This window comes from Choristoneura fumiferana, chromosome 30 (assembly GCF_025370935.1).
Source record: "Choristoneura fumiferana chromosome 30, NRCan_CFum_1, whole genome shotgun sequence".
NCBI lineage: Eukaryota > Metazoa > Arthropoda > Insecta > Lepidoptera > Tortricidae > Choristoneura > Choristoneura fumiferana.
This window is the reverse complement of record NC_133501.1, coordinates 2,276,150-2,295,660: the sequence shown is the minus strand read 5'-3', so window position 1 is coordinate 2,295,660 and position 19,511 is coordinate 2,276,150. Positions and strand designations below refer to the sequence as shown.

The 19,511-nt window shown below is 38.8% G+C and overlaps 1 protein-coding gene across 1 annotated transcript; it reads left to right on the top strand.

Annotated features, from left to right (window-relative positions):
- Window positions 1-581: 581 nt before the first annotated feature.
- On the top strand, window positions 582-19,299 carry LOC141444600 (uncharacterized). The gene is made up of 13 exons (XM_074110169.1): window positions 582-864; window positions 1,158-1,310; window positions 2,006-2,137; window positions 3,417-3,548; window positions 5,149-5,262; window positions 6,234-6,334; window positions 7,888-8,233; window positions 9,647-9,765; window positions 10,778-10,918; window positions 11,812-11,945; window positions 12,284-12,364; window positions 13,310-13,437; window positions 14,713-19,299. The coding sequence occupies exons 1-13, from the start codon at window positions 688-690 to the stop codon at window positions 16,783-16,785; spliced, it is 3,831 nt and encodes a 1,276-aa protein (XP_073966270.1). The 5' UTR covers window positions 582-687; the 3' UTR covers window positions 16,786-19,299.
- Window positions 19,300-19,511: the final 212 nt, after the last annotated feature.

Below are 19,511 nucleotides of genomic sequence, written 5' to 3'. Positions count from 1 at the left end.
ACGATGTTTGCCTTCACCGCAAAGCTCATGGTAAATTTCAAATGTAATTCCGCGCATGAAGTTCGAAAACTCAAAGGTGCGAGCCGGGGTTTGAACCCACGACCCTCTGCTTGAGAGGCGATAGGTCAAACCACTAGGCCACCACGGCTTTTTTTGTTTAGAACTTATAACAAAACTTAAATCGTACCTAATTATTATCTGACTGATAAATAGATGATGGTTAAAAACGACACAAAAAAGCAGTTCTTATACAATTAAACAATCAATATTTATTTTTATCATTCTCTTAAAACAAACAGCAAGTAAACAGCCCTCTTCACATTAATAATGTCTCGTGCGTTAAACAGAACGATAACTTTGTTCTCGTGCAAATAAATGATGAAACATTTGTTTTGCGGTTCCTGTAAATTGATTACTTACAGTGGATTTTTTGAAGTCGGTTAGTATATTTTTCGGATGAGAAATTTTTATTACAATAACACAAGAGACATGGCTCAGAATCTTTTTTTGTACATAAATTGTTGTTGTATGGACTATGTTTCTTTACCTTCTTTAGTTTGCCACAGACAGGGGAGAAATAAGAAATAAAAAAAAATGGCGACGTTGTAGCGGCAAGCGATGTCGTCGACGTATTTTTTTGTGTTTTGATCGCAATTCCTGAGTTAATTATCACAAAATATTGTAAAAATGGAACGACTTACGATATCTAAATTAGAAAAGCAGACTATCTATGAAATATACCGCGCGTGTCGAATATGCGGCGCTGGTGGAGGCTATCGAATGCCTATCATCCAAAATATTGTCGCTTTAGACACTTCCGATGTAGAATTAGTGCAGAAAATTCAAGAATGCTTGCAATTAGAGGTAAATTAATATGTAAACAACCCCATATCTATTCTAAGTGCAACAAAACTGGTGTAAAACTTATCTAGAACGTGTGCTTACGCATCAAAACATAAACTTTACTGTGCCAATAAACATTAAATTTTAACATAAATTTGAATTGGTAATACTCTAAAACTTCCCAAATATACTAGCAAAATAACTAACTAGCAAGTTACCATTGCAATCAAACACGTAACAATCTTTTAAACCAGTTTCACATGAGCACTTTCATTTTCTTTACATTGATTGTTTTTTATATCGTTATGTTCCAGGTACGATCGGATGACAGAATGCCTCCTCTAATATGTGAGCTGTGCGTTGATAAGGTCAACGATTATTATGAGTTCCTGAAGCAGAGCAGACAGACAAACATACGGACAAGGACTCGTTTGGGACTACCGTTACAAACTGTCAAAAAAAGTGAGGTATGTCAATAATAATTTATTCTGTGCCTTGAATGCATGTATATATAAATAAACAGTCATTGGCACCAATGGTACAGTCATCAGCATTAATATCTGCCACAGTGGAGCGTGCAAAAATATCTAACACATCCTTCCGGCCCTAGAAACAGAGTCAGATATTTATGCACGCTTGGTGATGGTGACTGTACAACATTGAGTCAAGAATCTCTATCGTCTAGTCCAGTGGTGTACTAGATTACATGGTGTACTAGAGACCAATATTTTAGAGGAAGGCCAGAATTAAACTAAAGATTATTTTGTATTTAATTTTTGAATCACCTCACCTCTACTCTACTACACGGCTAGTCTAGCTGACTCCTTTACCCGTGCATCTATTACTTTTTCTTTTTTATATAAAGTACTGGGCAATCAAAATAAAGTTTTCAAGTTTCCTTCAGTAATCAGAAGTATTTAACACAACTTTATTTTTAACACAATAGGTTTGCTATTTGAAGTAAGGGATTGCCAAAGCTGATCGAAACCTATTTCCAAATATCCCTGTCCATGATATTATCATTAACTTTATAATGCGCCTTGGATATTAATGTCTTCTTGACAATAGATCTGAATTTTGTACCCATTTCATTGGTAATATTTTTTGGAATTTTATTATAAAAACGTATGCAATCTCCCAAGAAACAACTTTTTGATTTTAGCCAGTCCAGTCAAGCCCTGGCGACTGTACCCTCGGAGACAAGGCACTGGCATGTGTGGACAAGCCTGCACCAAAGAAGAGCAAGGCTGGCCCCAAATGCTCTAAGAAGGAAGAAGATAATGTTAATGTTGAGGTACTGTTAGAATGGTCTAAGAGATAATAAAATAAATGTGAATGTTTGTGAGTGAGTGAGTCAGTATGTTTGTTTTGGGTTTGGTGTGATATTATAGCTAATTATGTATTTAATTCGAATATAACATTGCCAGACGTTTTAATTGGGGGAAAAGTAGTGCCAGGTGACGTCGGACATGCATCAGAACTCTGTAATAAAACTTAATGGCTTAATGGCATCATTGTGAGATGCACTTAGACCACACGTCGGCAACCTTTTGGCAGACAAGGGCGCAATAATGGGAAAATTGAAATAAAGGCTGTTCCGGCTCCTGCCTTCACTTCGACACCACGGTGCTTTTACTCTATCCTTTTTCTTGGCCTTTTATTCCTTTATATAATACACCGTTTAAAAATTATTCTGAGTTTTCACTGAAGAAAATTCCATTCCTGAGGCAAAGCAAGAAACAAAGGCACTTGTAAATTTTGATACCGTAAAATGAGCTTTGCTCTCCCACTGTGTAAAATTATGCTCCAATTCGGTATTTTGTTTAAATGTCTTGCAAGTCGAAATCCCGGTACTCGATACACTTGCCAATAAAGTGGCAACACTGAACTTAAGTTACAAACAAAGCAAACAGAAAGAGGCAAATGAAGATTATGAAATTTGGGGCAAATATTGGAGCAAAGTAAATTTTACAGTAGTAGTATAAACAACAACAAATTGCAAGCACTCAAAATAAGTCTCGTACAAAACTAGTGTGACGTTTGAGTCTGCAATGCATGTTATCTTTGTAATTTGCAAATAAATTGTGGAAACACTCTTATTTTTCATGGATGTCGTAAACAGGACAAATTAAGGTACGTAAACAGGCTAGCACTGTCAAAATGTACCGTTTGTCAAACTTAACCTAAAATTGCTAAAAGTGGCTCCGAGGCGTAACGTTTTGTCTCTTATTATGCACGTGATTTTTATGTATGTATGTATATGTATGTAATTACTTATTTGTCAAAATAACACGCACAGGACTTATCACGCTAACACACACGAGTAATATTTACCTCGACGTCTCAGCAACATTACAGTGGCCGTGAGTCTAAGTAGAATCTATTTTGACTATGAGTGAAAATCACGAAAGTTTAAAACGTTAATTACTTATTTATTTATGTAGGTAGATACATAACTTATTTATTAATAAATAAACTCGTTGGAGGGTGTAGGACGCGGGTCTAAAAGAGTCACGGGCCACAGGTTGTCTACCACTGGTAGTTCTTAAACAGTCAATGTTTTTGCCGAACAGGAACCCCCTGTGCCGTCGCCAGCGGAGTCCCGGGCCTCCAGCGTATCCAGCCGCAGCAGCCGCACGGCACGCAGGGCTCCGACGCCGCCGCGCCCCGTTCGTGTGCTCAAGAGTGCCACCAAAACGACCCCGGTACGGCTTGTTCACAATTATACAGATTTTCCCCCCAGATTCCCATAGTTACAAGCTTTGCTTAGTTTGGGACTAGGTCAATTAGTGTCAAATGTCCCAACTCAACAGATTCCCAGCTCAATAGAGTCTCAAGTCAACTGGTTCCCAACTCAACAACAGATTCCCAACTAAACCGATTATCAACTCAACTAATTCCCAACTCAACAGATTCTTAACTTACATATTCCCAACTCAACAGATTCTCAACTCGATAGATTCCCAATTCAACAAATTTCCAACTCAGCAGATTCTCAAATCTATAGATTCCTAACTCAACCAATTCCCAACTCACTAACTTCTAAACTCAACAAATTCCCAACTAAACAGCTTCTCAACTCAACAAACTCCCAGCTGAGCAGATTCCCAACTCAGCAGATTCTCAACTCGATAGAGTCCCAATTCAACAAATTCCCAACTCGGCAGATTCTCAACTCGATAGTCCCAATTCAACAAATTCCCCACTCGGCAGATTCTCAACTCGATAGTCCCAATTCAACTAATTCCCCACTCGGCAGATTCTCAACTCGATAGAGTCCCAATTCAACAAATTCCCCACTCGGCAGATTCTCAACTCGATAGTCCCAATTCAACTAATTCCCCTCGGCAGATTCTCACTCGATAGAGTCCCAATTCAACAAATTCCCCACTAGGCAGATTCTGAACTCGATAGTCCCAATTCAACAAATTCCCAACTCGGCAGATTCTCAACTCGATAGAGTCCCAATTCAAGAAATTCCCAACTCTGCAGATTCTTAACTCGATAGAGTCCCAATTCAACAAATTCCCAACTCGGCAGATTCTCAACTCGATAGAGTCCCAATTCAAGAAATTCCCAACTCGGCAGATTCTCAACTCGATAGAGTCCCAATTCAAGAAATTCCCAACTCGGCAGATTCTCAACTCGATAGAGTCCCATCCCAATTCATCAAATTCCCAACTCAGCAGATTCCCAGCTCAACAAATAGGGAATTTTACTGCAATTTTCTGCCGTCAGAGTGCGGCACTAGCACAAACCGTAAACAGTTCTTTGAGCATCTTAAATGTCCGTAGGATGTCATAATATCATATTATTTGAATTACATTTTTGGAAATATAGCTCTATCGTTACTAGATGTATATATCATGGTCATGATCCGCCATGACGACAAAATATAAAGAGAACTGACGTTGTCATGGCGGTTTGCGCTAGTGTCGCCCCCTGCGTAGAGCTTTGTATATTATGCCATATTATATGCTAATCCTGCTATGAAGCAGCAGTGCTTGCACTGTTGTGTTTCGGCGTGGAGAATAAGACAGCCGGTGAAATTACTGGCACTTGAGGTATCCCATCTTAGGCGCCCTATCCCTGGTGTTGCAGATATTTATGGGCGGTGGTGATATCCTACCATGAGGAGACCACTTGTTCGTTTGCCATCCAGTTGAATAAAAAAAAACCCAACTGTTGAGATTCTCAACTTAGTTTACCTTAGAAGATCCAGGTTAGGTAGGATGACTAAACTTCACAGCAAATAATATGGTCTCTGTTATCAAGTTCTCATGTTACCACGGTTTTTTTTTTCAGATTATGCTAGGAAATAAAAAAGTCGCAGAAAAAGAACAAGAGAAAGGGACAGAAAGCAATGATTTCATTAAAGCAGTGAGAGGCTTAGGAAAAGAACTGCATGATTTGATTCAGGTAAATATTGAAATACTATTATTATAATAAATGAGAAAATAAAAATAGGTCAAGTGCGAGTCGGATTCGCACGCCAGAAAACCCAATTTCATTTTTTTTTTTTTTTATTCGACTGGATGGCAAACGAGCAAGTGGGTCTACTGATGATGATGATTTCACTGTAAAGGCCAATGGGCAAATTTGTTATGGGCACTGTCCCCACCCATCAACAGAAAAGAAACATGTCTCATTTAATAGATCTTGGCAACCTGAGGATAGATAGATAGATAAAAACTTTATTTCCACAACACATACACGGCTTAATAAATAACAAACAATTGTAATGTAACATAAAAATTATCATGATGATTAATGACTTAATAACTAACATTCAACAGTTCCGAAAGTTAAATAAAATAATAAACATTGATTAATTTATCAATTTAAGAGAGCCATGTGATGTGGAGAATAGGCGCTGACTCAGCATGTACTGCGGCTATGGGTGGCCACAGAGCTGATATTCTGTCAGATGTCATGATTTTTTCCTATGACGAGGATCGTCCTATGAATCGGAATTTTACTTTTAGTTTTACCTATTATTGCTAGTAACATAATGTTTCTGTAACCTTCTTCCTGTAACTTTCAATGAAATGAGAAAAAAACCCCATCCCTACATAGGGTGATCCTCGTCATAGTAAAATATCATCAGGTTGCCAAGATCTAACATTAACATTCACTTATTGCTTATTTAATTTTGCTCCTAATTTATAATGGACAATATTCCATTTGGGTTTGATTAATTTGCAACAAAAATAAATTTGGTTGTAAATATTTTTCGGCAGAATTACGTTTTGACAAAATTCACTTTGGTTGATATTCATTTTGGTCCAAATTCAAAATGGTCAATTCAAGTGGACGATTTTCCATTTGCACCAAATGACAGTAAATCTTTTTATGGCTTTTTTTATTCATTATGTATATCTGTTTTACAGGATAATCAAAAATATGATGAGAACTCGTTGCTGGTGCCTCGCTCGATGAAAAGAAAAGAGACAGAACCACCCAGGCCTGGCATCATACCGAAGAGAACTAGGTACCTATGTCCTGCCAAACAAATTGAATCATGGAACCTTTGTGCTACTAATGTCATGTTGACATCTCATATTTTGTCTAGGTTTAGGGAAATACAAACTGAGACATGGATGCACAGAAAAACCAGAAAAAGTGACCAGCACTGGGAATCGAACCCAGGTCCTCAGCAATCGTGCTGCGTGCTAAACCCCTACACCACTGCTGGACTACTGAGCTACTACTAGTACCTAGATTCCTGTCCAGCAGTGGTGTAGGGATTATAGCACGCAGCACGGATTGCTGAGGACCTGGGTTCGATTCCCAGTGCTGGTCTCTTTTTCTGGTTTTTCTGTGCATCCATGTCTCAGTTTGTATTTTCGATATGGTTTCACGGGATACCCGTAAAAGTAACAAATTTGGAGTTGAAATAAAAAATACAAAAAGACTCCAAAAAACCAATCATAGGTTTAGGGAATCATAGTGAAATTGATTATTAAAAGGTCATGAAGTCATGATTCAATTTGTTCGACTGTATTGGCCTATTCACCCTACTACCCGAAGTAGGGTTATGTTGAGTCCAGACTGTTCAACTTTAAGTTACTTAACAGAGTTCTAGTCTAGACTAACTAGACTTGTTTATTTTCTTTTCAGTTTTATTTTTTAGCAGTTGGATATTTTGATTTTTTTAATATTATTTACTAGCTGTTGCCCACGACTCCGTCCGCTTAGAATTCGTTTATCGCTATCCCATGTCCTTCCCCGACTCTCAAACTATCTGTATATCCAAATTCATCTAAATCGGTTCAGAGATAGACCTCCAGTTGCTTCGGTTGGAAGCGAACTGCATCCACCGTGAACCCGCGGCTTTAACCAGGTCACCCGTCCATCTCGTTGGCGGACGTCCTACGCCGCGCTTGCCGATCCTCGGTCTGCATTCGAGACCTTTTCGGTCTGGTATCTATTAAGCTGAAATTTGGCATACTTGTGTAAATCCGGTGACAATACAATGATCTGATAGAGAAATTGTGATGGACTGGCCAGCATCGTCTTTGCTAGAAAAAAGTCTATAACAGTTTATATTATGATTCAACTTGAAATTTAGTATGGATATGTAAGGTTGGTTTTATGTCATTAGCAAGGAAAGATAACAGCAGGGTGTCATTCATTGGGCATTAGCATGACCAGCACTCGAACGTTTACCTTATGTAGTTTCATCATCATCATCATCATCCCAACCTATATACGTCCCACTGCTGGGCACAGGCCTCCTCTCAGAACAAGAGGGCTTGGGCCATAGTTCCCACGCGGGCCCAGTGCGGATTGGGAACTTCACACGCACCATTGAATTGCTTTGCAGGTATGTGCAGGTTTCCTCACGATGTTTTCCTTCACTGCAAAGCTCGTGGTAAATTTCAAATTTAATTTTGCACATGAATTTCGAAAAACTCAGAGGTGCGAGCCGGGGTTTGAACCCACGGCCCTCTGCTTGAGAGGCGATAGGTCAAACCACTAGGCCACCACGGCGTTTATGTAGTTTGGTTAACTTTTATAATAATCTAATGCCTAATATTTCAGGGCAACCCTTAAAGAGCCTGTAAAAGAGCTGGTGAAGGAACCCTCGCCACCGAGATACAAGCCGGGGCCCAAGTCCCGTCAGGCGCCCAGAGAGGACCCCAAGTCTCGAACCGCACCCAAGGAAGACCCTAAGTCTCGCCTGGCGCCCAGAGAAGACCCCAAGTCTCGGACAGCACCCAAAGAAGACCCTAAGTCTCGCCTGGCGCTTAGAGACCCTAAGTCTCTTCAGGGTGCCAAAGAAGACCCTAAGTCCCGGCAGGCGCCCAAAGAAGATCCCAAGATCCCGGTTCCCCTCAAGATACTTAAGTCCAAGTCTAAGCTGAACGTGGTATCAACACCACCAAAGGTAAGGTCCGCGGGTTTATATTGAAATGAATTTACACATCCTACTAATAGATTACCTCTTTGCAATGTATTTATGTATGTGAGAATGAGGGTGAATTTTTATACGAATAATTGATGTAAAAAGAGCGACTAACTGACTTATTCCGATTTTGACGACCGGATGGCCAAGTGGTTAGAGAAGCTGACTACGAAGCTTGAGGTCCCGGGTTCGATTCCCGGTCGGGGCAGATATTTGTATGAATAATACGCTTGTTCTCGGGTCTTGGGTGTTTAATATGTATTTAAGTACGTATTTATCTATATAAGTATGTTTATCCGTTGCCTAGTATTCATAGTACAAGCTTTGCTTAGTTTGGGACTAGGTCAATTGGTGTCAAGTGTCCCATGATATTTATTTATTTATTTATTCCATTTAATTTCCAATAAACTTTTTTTTTTTACTTTTACAAAAGTTTGTTTTCCTTCACACGATCCCACATGTATGTGCGGGTCAAATATTACAACTGAATTTCGACCCACTTCCAATAGTCAGAATGACTTATAATTTAGCATACTTATGTAAACCCGGTGACAATACAATAATCTGGCAGTGACATCCTGGTAGTCCGGCCAGGTTAGTCTCCAAAGGATGGAATTCCTCAGTGGCTTATAGCAGCGACTCGAAATTTGGTACATTAATGTAGTTTAGATGACTAGGCAAGTACAGTCAGCAAAAAAAACTTGTATTAATAGTTACATATTTAACAAAAGTCAACGTCAAAATATCTTTATTCAATTTAGGCTATAACAAGCACTTATGAATGTCAAAAAAAATCTACCACCGGTTCGGAAAAACCTCTGCTGAGAAGAATCCGGCAAGAAACTCAACGAGGTATATATATATATATATTATATTATATATATATATATATTATATATATATATATATATATATATATATTTATAGATTTACAATATTATTAAATGATACGTATACATCACAAGTATTTAACACAACTTTATTTTTAACACAGTAGGTTCGCTATTTGAAGGGATCGCTAATGCGGATCGGAATTATTTCCAAATATCCCTGTCCATGATACAATCATTAACTTTATAATACGCCTTCAATGTCTTCTTGACAATAGATCTGAATTTTGTATCCGTTTCTTTTATAATATTTTTTGGAATTTTATTATAAAACGTATGCAATTTCCCAGAAACGACTTTTTGGTTTTAGCCAGTCTGTAAGATTTAAGCTTCCCTGTGTTTCTAGTAGCCTTTGGCTTATCGACGTTAGTGGGAAAATCACCTATGTTCTTCCTAACATACATGATTATTTCAAAAACATAAAGCGACGGCAGGGTTAGGATACCTGTTTCCTTAAAAAAGGATCTTAAAGATTCACGTGTCTTCAAAACTTTTTTTTTTTTAGGTTGAAGAGCCTCCGCCAAAGACGACTCCCCACTGCACGATCTGCGATACGCCATTCAAATCGCACAGCGGGCTCTCCAATCATTTGAAAACCCATCTAGTGACGTACACCAAACTATGGTGAGTTATTACATTACCATAGACAAGGTAAACGTACGAATGCTCGACACGCTAGTGCCCAATAGACGACACCCTGCTGTCATCTCTATTGCTATTGGGGCAGTGACGAGCATTCGTACGTTTACATCATGATCATCATCCCAGCCTATATACGTCCCACTGCTGGGCACAGGCCTCTTAGAACGAGAGGGCTTGGGCCGTAGTTCCCACGCGGGCCCAGTGCTGATTGGGAACTTCACACAAACCATTGAATTTGATTTGATGTTCTCGCTCGTGGTAAATTTCAAATGTAATTTCGCACATGAATTTCGAAAAACTCAGAGGTGCGAGCCGGGGTTTGAACCCACGATCCTCTGCTTGAGAAGCCATAGGTCAATCCACTCGGCCACCACGTTTACATCACATAGATTTATTTATTTCTAAATGAAAATCACGTATTATATTTTATACGTGTCAAAAATATAAGGGATGACCGGATGACCAAGGTGGTCCCAGGTTCCATCCCCGGTCGGGGCAGATATTTGCATGAATAATATGAATGTTTGTTCTTGGGTCTTGGACATTTAGTTTAGATATCCGTTTTAGTATATATGTTTCTGTGTCAGTATGACATTATGACTATTCGTTGCCTAGTATCCATAGTACAGTCAAGGGCAAAGATATCGACACGGCCAAAGTTGCAAAAATATGTATACACGGCCTTAATGCTAAATGCATAGAGTCGCGTATACATATTTTTGCAACTTTGGCCGTGTCGATATCTTTGCCCTTGACTGTATAAGCATTGCTTAGTTTGGGACTAATTGTGTTAATTGTCGTATAGTATTAAAATAAAAATTATCAAATGAATTCACAAATGATCGTCAACAAAAATAAAATATAAATAAAATGACTGTGGTGCATACTGTATACAAAAAATATACAGGTCGGGTAAAAGAGAGCTGGCATTAAACATTGCCTATTTTAACACAAATATTTTTTAAACTGTTAACACTGCTATAATTTTTGACAGCCAAGCGTGCAACCCTTGCGGCAAGTGGTTCGTGACCACGGAAGAGGCGGCGACGCACCACCGCTACCACCGCGCCGCCACGTTCCCGTACCACTGCCGCCGCTGCTTCGAAGACTATAAGACGCTGCCCGACTATGACAGGTACATTTTCTATGCCCTCCTCCTCTCCTTTATAATATAATATAGCCCTTTTTGTTTTGAACTGGTAGTTTCCTTGTACTATTTTTGTGTATGTTGTCATAAAAATCCCTCAGTTCGGTGTGTCTTTTAGGCCTCCTCCAGCTGACAGGGTCCAATGGAGGCAGTTGGAGGAGGCCTCCCCTTTACTCGGGGCATTCAAGTATTAACGTAATTTTTGACACTGCACAGCACAGAATAAAGCACCGTAACTTACGCTCGTTACATAATTCTGTGCCGGTTGTCCTGTGTAAACATATCTGCGAAGCTGTGTAAAGTTCCCTGCGGGGCTATGTTAACGTCTCTGCGAGTCTGTTAACATCCCTGCGGGTTTTTATAAATATAAGGTCTGTAATCAACTCTGCTGGACTGTAAACATGCCTGTGGGTCTGTAAATATTCCTACGGGTCTATTTAAACATCCCTGTGGGTCTAAACATCCCTGCGGGTCTGTGTTAACATCCCTGCGGTTCTGTAAACATCCCTGCGGTTCTGTAAACATCCCTGCGGATCTGTTTTAACATCCCTGCGGGTCTGTTTAAACATCCCTGCGGGTCTGTGTAAACATCCCTGCGGGTCTATTTTAACATCCCTGCGGGTCTGTTTTAACATCCCTGCGGGTCTGTTTTAACATCCCTGCGGGTCTGTTTTAACATCCCTGCGGGTCTGTAAACATCCCTGCGGGTCTGTTTTAACATCCCTGCGGGTCTGTAAACATCCCTGCGGGTCTGTTTTAACATCCCTGCGGGTCTGTGAACATCCCTGCGAGCCCGCGCTAATATCCCTGCGGGTCTGTGTTAACATCCCTGCGAGTCTGTAAGCATCCCTGCGGCTCTATAACCATCCCTGTTGTTCCAGCCACATCAGCAATGGCCTGTGCATGCCGTACGACCTGATACCGGACGTCAAGTGCGAGCGGTGCTGGAAGACTTTCATCACCAGCACCCTCATGGACGCGCACAGGTGCCAGGGCGTCGACGGCAGGCCGGGGGGTGAGTGCTACCAATAACCTAACCAACTAAAGAGATGACTTTTTTGAGATCCTTAAGATGAGCTCTTGCCTTTGGTATCCATTTAGCAGTATTGGAAAAAAAAATGGCATTGTTCATATTTTACTAATGTACCCTAGTAAAGAAATGTTGTAACTATATAGCCATTTGTTTGTTACATTAGTGGCTGTAGCTATACTTTATAAATACACCTACACGCTATTGCTATTGTTCGTTACCGCTGGGGGAGAGAAATCCTCGAGGGTCGATCATCGTGAAAGTGGTGGTGGGAGGTTGTTGACTCACAAATCGCTAACGAGTTAAACGTCCTTTTTTCTCAGGTAATTGTTCGAAGTGTTCGCGGGGGTACCTGACGCAGAGAACACTAAAGGCGCACCAGAAAACGTGCACATACAAGAAACGTGAGTTCCTGTATTTATCAGGGGGCGGGGAGGGTGATATTATTGATAAAATCTTTTTTCTTCTGATAGCAATATTTCCATTCGCATTTCTCATCTCATCCAACTACTGGAAGTGGGTCGCATTTAACTTGCATGATTTGATTACAGACAGACAGACAACGGGACAGGTGAAACTAAATAAAAGCTTATAAAAAGTATGATTTTGTGAGGTACCATCAGCCAATGGTCTATCAATTTTTAAACAAGTTCCTATCAAACGAATATGTCGCTAAAGTCGATTTTTCAAGTTGACAGACACGTTTCTGACAAAGTGTATCGCTTATGTCTCTTTATTTAAAGGACATAAGTAACATACACTAAATAGCTAATTGTTTCACCTGTAATAGTAGATTATTGTCGTGGCCTGGAAGTAGCCAATTGCTATAACTAATACGAAGCCAGTAATTGTTATTCTAGCCGAGACTAATATAAAGCTTTCCTCAAAAATGGTGAAGAAAAACAACGAAATTAGAATAAATCTTTTCTCATAAAAATATATTTAAATTTTATTCCAATAAAATTGTTCATGCTTTCCCGCCTTTGTTTCATTAGAATAAACAGCAGGTGTATTTTTCCACCGAAAACACCACAAGCTGTTTTAGAGCCAATAAAAAAAGTCTGGAGATCCAACAAAATAAAATTAGCAGCCATTTGAGTTGGCTGTATACGACTCGTGCCAACATAAACATGGCCGTTTATACTTTTTAAAAAGTTTGATACTCGAAAATAATAAATTATTGTCAGCTAGCGCGCCTGCAATCTTTTTAATTTCTCGCTGACCATAAACTATGCACTTAGCCTTCTGAATTCTGATATGTAAGGAATAATGTAGACTTTTACGGTCATTTTTGAGAAAAGTAAATAAACATACAAGAATTGCTCGTTCAAATAAACTTTTAATTGCAGCCGCAGGAGGGCTGATAGCGGACCCGGACGTGCTCCGGCGCCTGAAGCCCATGCAGGTCCGGATCGCTCGCTGCGACGACCTGCTCGCAAGGACCGGCGGCCGCGTCGACGCCTCCACTGTTAAACCGGTAAGCGAACAATTTATTCATTGCAAGACCCAAGTGCACCATAACCCCTCGTTGGCGGGAACTAAAAGAAGTACTGAATTCTAGTCTCTTCTGTTTTAATAAACACAAATTCTGCTGATTCAATTTGACTCGGATGTCTTAAACATACGAAGGGTTAAAGTGTCTTAGAATCCATTATTTGGAACTGGCTGGTACGATGGACTCGGGTAGAGGAAAAAAGACTAGGATCCATCAATGGAGCCATGCAGTAGATCCTAGTGGACAGAGGGGAATCAGAGGGGCTACTACGAAACTCGAACGAAGTTCGTATCGCACCGTCCCTTTCACTCGCGTATTAAATGACATAAGCGTCAGCGGAACGGCAACATACGAAGTTCGAGTTTTACACTTCGTAGTAAAGGGCCAGGCGTTGATTGGCGGCGGTCCATACAATCCTACTAATAAGTAGACTAGAAACAAGTCGACTGGCACCCAAAAAAGACCCCAAGTCTCGACGGGCGCCCAAAGAGGACCCCAAGTCTCGACTGGCGCCAAAGAGGACCCCAAGCCTTGACTGGCGCCCAAAGAGACCCAAGTCGTGTCTGGCGCCCAAAAAAGGCCCTAAGTCGCGTGTGGCGCTCAGAAAGTACCTAAGTCTCGTCTGGCGCCCAGGGAAGACTAAGTCCCGTCAGATGCTCAAAGATGACCCAAAGTCCCGTCAGGCGCCCAAAGAGGACCCCAAGTCTCGTCTGGTGCCCAAAGCGGACCCCAAGTTTTGTCTAGCGCCCAGAGAAGACTAAGTCCCGTCAGTTGCTCAAAGATGACCCAAAATCCCGACAGGCGCCCAAAGAGGACCCCAGGATCCCGGGTCCCCTGAAGATATCCAAATTAACAGACGAGATACCGAGAAGAATAAATCATAGTTTCATGATATATATTGAATAATTTTACTATTGCACACAATAAAAACAATTTTTTGCTTATATTTTGCGAAATGCTGCCTAGATAGCGCTAATTGTATGTAGAAATATACTATCATTTTGTTACCCTGAAAATCTAAGATTGATTTAAGCTCAAACCACTCACACTTTAATTCCTGCAGCACAGTGGTGATAATCGGTGATAGAATAAACATTTTTTTTGTTTAATTTCCATTTCAGTTCTTACTTTAATACATATTAAATTAATTATTTTTTACACGAATTTTTTAGGACTACTGAATTAAAATGTTCTTACCATAATTTATCAGATTGACGAACCCTGGAATAAATAAAAATGCATTATTTTTCTTTTCAGAACCATGGTCTAGATAAGAACTACCTTTATCCCTACATTCGCTTCAAATCAGTCAAGCCTAAGCCACTCCGAAGAATCCTGGCCGCGCGCGGACCAATCAGAGACAAGCCCGAGCGAGACAGATACACGCACTGGGACAGTGACGACAGTGACAGCAATAGCATCATCAAAACAGTTGATAGCCTCTCTACTTTGTGTCTAAAGAAAATATTTTCCAAAAATATGCTCGGCAAAGTACCTAGAAAAAAAAGAAAAGAGGAAATTGATGCGTTCGATTCTGTTAATGACTTTAGTATCGATAGTGACATAAATAACATTATAAGTAGTTTGAATGATGATTTAAATAATGATTGTGTTCGTCGAAATAGAAAAGACAGCTTGATAGCTATTGCTATTAATGATATCATTGGTGTACCTAATTTTGTACCTAACTTTAAATTGGGAAACGACAATGTAGCTAGGAGCTCAAATGATGTACATATAAATGATAAGAATGAAAGTAATTCTAATGTAATTGCTGGAAATGAAAGTTTGAACGAAATTGACAAATTAAAAGATCTGAATGATGTTGAAATTGAAAATGAAGGTACTGATACGGTTGTTAGTGCTAGTGATATTAGTACCGAATTACATTTAATAGAATCAGAAAGTCGCGATAATACTCGTAATGAAGCGGTTTGTGAAAGAATGGGCGATAACATGGAAACAAATGATACAGAAACGAAAAATGATTTAGATGATAAGAACAAAGATGAGAATGTTGAAATAAATAATGATGAAATCCGGAATTTCACAAGTGTAGATGGTAAGAATAATGATGATCATTTTAAAGATTGCAACGAAACAAACGTACAAAATAATCATTTAAGTACTGAAGAAGATTATAAATACGCAGAACTTAATCATTCAGAAAACAATATTGATGATTTAGATAATCAAGACAAATCTGATAATATGCAGCAAAGTTCTAATAATGGTAATGCTATTACAAATAATGACTCTGAAGTAAGTAACGATAATTTAGGGACTAAAAATAGGTATGAAAACACTGACATAAATTATGATTTAGAGACACAAAATAGTAAGCATGAGAATCAAAATATTAATGATTTAGATAATTCACACAAATCTGATAATGTGCAGCAAAATTCTAATAATGATAATGTTGTTACAAATAATGACTCTGAAATAAGTAACGAAAATTTAGAGTCTAAAAATAATCATGAAAATATTGTCATGAATGATGATTTAGCAACGCAAAACAATAAGCATGAGAATGTAAATCCAGATCATTCAAAAATTCTTAATGACAATTTAAGTATAGATGATGATCCTGTTATTAATAATTCAGAAACACAAAATGAAAACGACGTGCAACAAAATAGTGAGACTGATACACAAAATGATAATTTCAATATAAGTCATAAAGATATCAAAAATGATGACATAAATAGTCATTTAGATAACCTAAATGAAGACTTAAATGCCGTTAACCTAAATAGTGAAACAAATACACATAGTGACTGTATTAATAGTAATGTAGATACCAAATATAATGAAAATACACAATTACATAGAATAGAGGATGAAACTAAAAATTGGGATGTTAGTAAAAACGTATTAGAAGAACCAAGTTTTGAAGCACAAAATTCACCGGAAAAAGAACTCCAAAATTCTGCTGTAAACGGTATTACAACCAGTGATAACTTTGGAGAAAGTATAAAAGAAACAAAGAAAATAACTAACGAAAGTCCAATTAAACATAGTATAGAAAATTTAATAGGCGATACAGACAAAAATCCAGATAAATACATAGACGAGGTTATATCAAGCATCGAAGATATTATCAACAAAAATTCAAGAAATGAAGATACAAACGATCATTTGACTAACGGAGAACATTCAAATCAGATGGATGATCGTATGTTGATGGATGCTTTGGACACTCATATAGGTGAAGGGAAAGAGAAGACAGATAATGAGAAAATAACTCTAGACGATCTTTTGCCTAAAAACAATACGCCGATGGAGTTAGACGATATTTCGGATGATGATTTCAACTTTGACGCTTGACGCATGTATTTTGTAATTCAAAGAACACGAAGTTCCAGCTATGCTGGGGCTACATTATCGGGCGAAGATTCGTGTCGCTATATAAGTTGAAAGTTCTTGATACAACGAACACGAACTACATGGCCACAATCCCTTTGATGTGCGGTAAAAACCGACGGGAGCCCGAACACTTCGAGTTCGCCCGGATGATTCGCGTTACAGCGAACTGCGTGGCTATACATGTCGGCACAGGTCGAACATTCGCCGAATCCCGATAACGTAGCCGCAGCATAAGCTTTTTATCGATCAATTTGTATATGATAAAGATAAAATACACATCACTGTATTTCTATTCGCAGGCGCCCATCTTTATTTCGTTTTTTTTTTATTCTTTCAGTATGTACTAGTTATAATTAAAATATTTAAATGTGACAACAATCGAATTTGTGATATTTTAGTTTCTTTATCCGTTATTTTTATCTCGTGCTGCCTTCGATTGTACTTAACACCTATTTGGTATTAAGAACTTTATAAATACATTTTTGATGTGTCGGGCAAATACAGTTGTAAATATAAAAATAATTGTAAATAATATTGAATTGTGTATTCAATCATCGAGACGATTTAAAATTTCTTTGAAACATACCTTTGAGTTTTTTTATGTTCTATTCCGTTGCTGCTGTTATATAGAAACGCTGTGTAATTTATTGGTAATGACAGTTATCTGTTGTACTTTTGATGCGCGCTGAGTGTCCCGAGTATTAATATTTGGCAGCTTCGGGTAAGGTACGTCCAGGAATTTAGGCGTATTTAAAAAAAAGTGTACCTTTTCTTTCAATATGTATTTCATATCGAGTGTATAAAAAAAAAGTCACTAACTAACGTTTTTATTTGGAATATTTTTTAACTTTTTCACCGCCCCAGTCATCCAGTCGTGACAGCCAATGGAATAATAATAATATTTATTTCAAAACTCAAGGCAAACAAAATAACAATATTTTAAATTACATAGTCACAATCAAAATCAAAATAAAGTATACATGTCAGAGTTAGTATATAGAGTTGCCTTACGTCTAGTGTTAGTATGCATTACTGCCTAATTATATGGAGCGCAATGCAGTCGTTGAGATACACTCCATCCAACCTGCCGGCAAACATTGCTAGGATGCTGTTGTTGGCCTGACACGCCACGATCATCTACATGACCAACATTCAACTCGAAATTAATCCTTCTGAAATGGAATTAAAAATCAAGTTGGTTTTTCGCTGGTTTTTCTGTGGCGTAGGTATAACGCGTCACTTCGTTTGTTTTGAGGTGTTGAAGAGGCTAACTATCGGAATCGATTGTGCTCTTGATTCTGAATAGGAAAAAGCACATTTTTTTCTAAAATTAGAAAAAGAAAAGGTACACTTTTTTGTGTAAATGCCCATTTACGACCTCATAATGCACGTCTAGATAATTTATGAGAACAAATTGTATAAGAGCATGAACCGAGTAGATTTCTGGGCAATACCATAATGTTCTATTTAGTCTGCCAATTTGGATAATAAAGTATTGGACATTTTTTCTATTGTCAGTCAAGCAAAAAATTGCAAAGATGAAGTGCTTCAAAGTTCTGGAGGTGGGGGCATGGACGTCATGCCTTAGTGTACGTAAGTATGACGTCACGCCGATCTTAAACCTGCTATTGATCCATATCAGGCATGTAACGGATGTGGTTTTATCGGAACCGAAAGTGCAACCAGATGTTTTCGATTTAGTTTATCGGAACCAGAAACGGAACCGGAACCAGAATCGGAGCCTGAGTGATAGGTGCACGAGATGTTCAGCACGTGGGAAGCGGGGCGATGAGCGAATGACTGGTATAAACCTGATTGTTTTGGATGTACCATCAGCCAAATATAGTTGATAATCGTTTGCATGTCATAAAACAATAGTGCCAATAGACGTGTCTGTCAACTTGAAAGGTCGACTTTAGCGACATATTCGTTTGATAGGAACTTGTTTAAAAATAGACCATTTATTTGGCTGATGGTACGCCGATCATGTCCCTCCGCCGCGCTACGCACTGGCACTGACACCCTTGATTCATATTTTTTGCTTAATTTGACAAAAGAAAAAATATGTACATGTCCTATATTTTGTAATCGGATAATCTAGCTGAAGGACTAAATAGGATGTTTGAGGACATTAACAATCAACGCCATCTCTTGTTTTGATCTAGCATTATGTCTGGACTAAAGGAATGTTCAATTTCGTTCAGAAATACTCTCATAGATGGCGCCTTACAACAAGATTACCTGTAAACACAGATCTAATAAGAATAGAAATGCCATAGTGTGTTTTTCAGCACCAGTGTCCCAACTTTTTCGCTTCGATTAAATACGCACTCGGTTTTTTTTTCAAACTTATTAATTTGTAAATTACGGTACAGTCAGTAGCAGAAATGGATGAGCAGTTTCGGTGGTCAATATAATCTACACGCGACTCTACTGCTAAGTTAATAATTTAGATCATTTTGAGCCCCACAACTGCTCATTTACTTCTGTTGCTGACTGTACTTAAGTAGTAATAGTGTTTTTTTTTACTCTCTGAGCTGGGGAAATAAATGTGTCCTTTTAGCCATATGTGCGCCTCGTGTGACATTTCTATTCTAGTTCTGTGGCTCTAAGGGCGGTTACAGACTAGCGTTTTATTTGCGCGTATAATCTCGTTTTTAGAAGCGCGTGTACGGTCAAGGGCTTTT

What these genes read in the sequence shown, in the direction of transcription:
- LOC141444600 (XM_074110169.1), top strand. Translation starts at nt 688, where the DNA reads ATGGAACGACTTACGATATCTAAATTAGAAAAGCAGACTATCTATGAA. An exon ending in GTGACGTACACCAAACTATG is followed by an intron (nt 9,766 to 10,777) that starts GTGAGTTATTAC and finishes AATTTTTGACAG; the next exon opens with CCAAGCGTGCAACCCTTGCG. An exon ending in ACGCCTCCACTGTTAAACCG is followed by an intron (nt 13,438 to 14,712) that starts GTAAGCGAACAA and finishes TTTTCTTTTCAG; the next exon opens with AACCATGGTCTAGATAAGAA.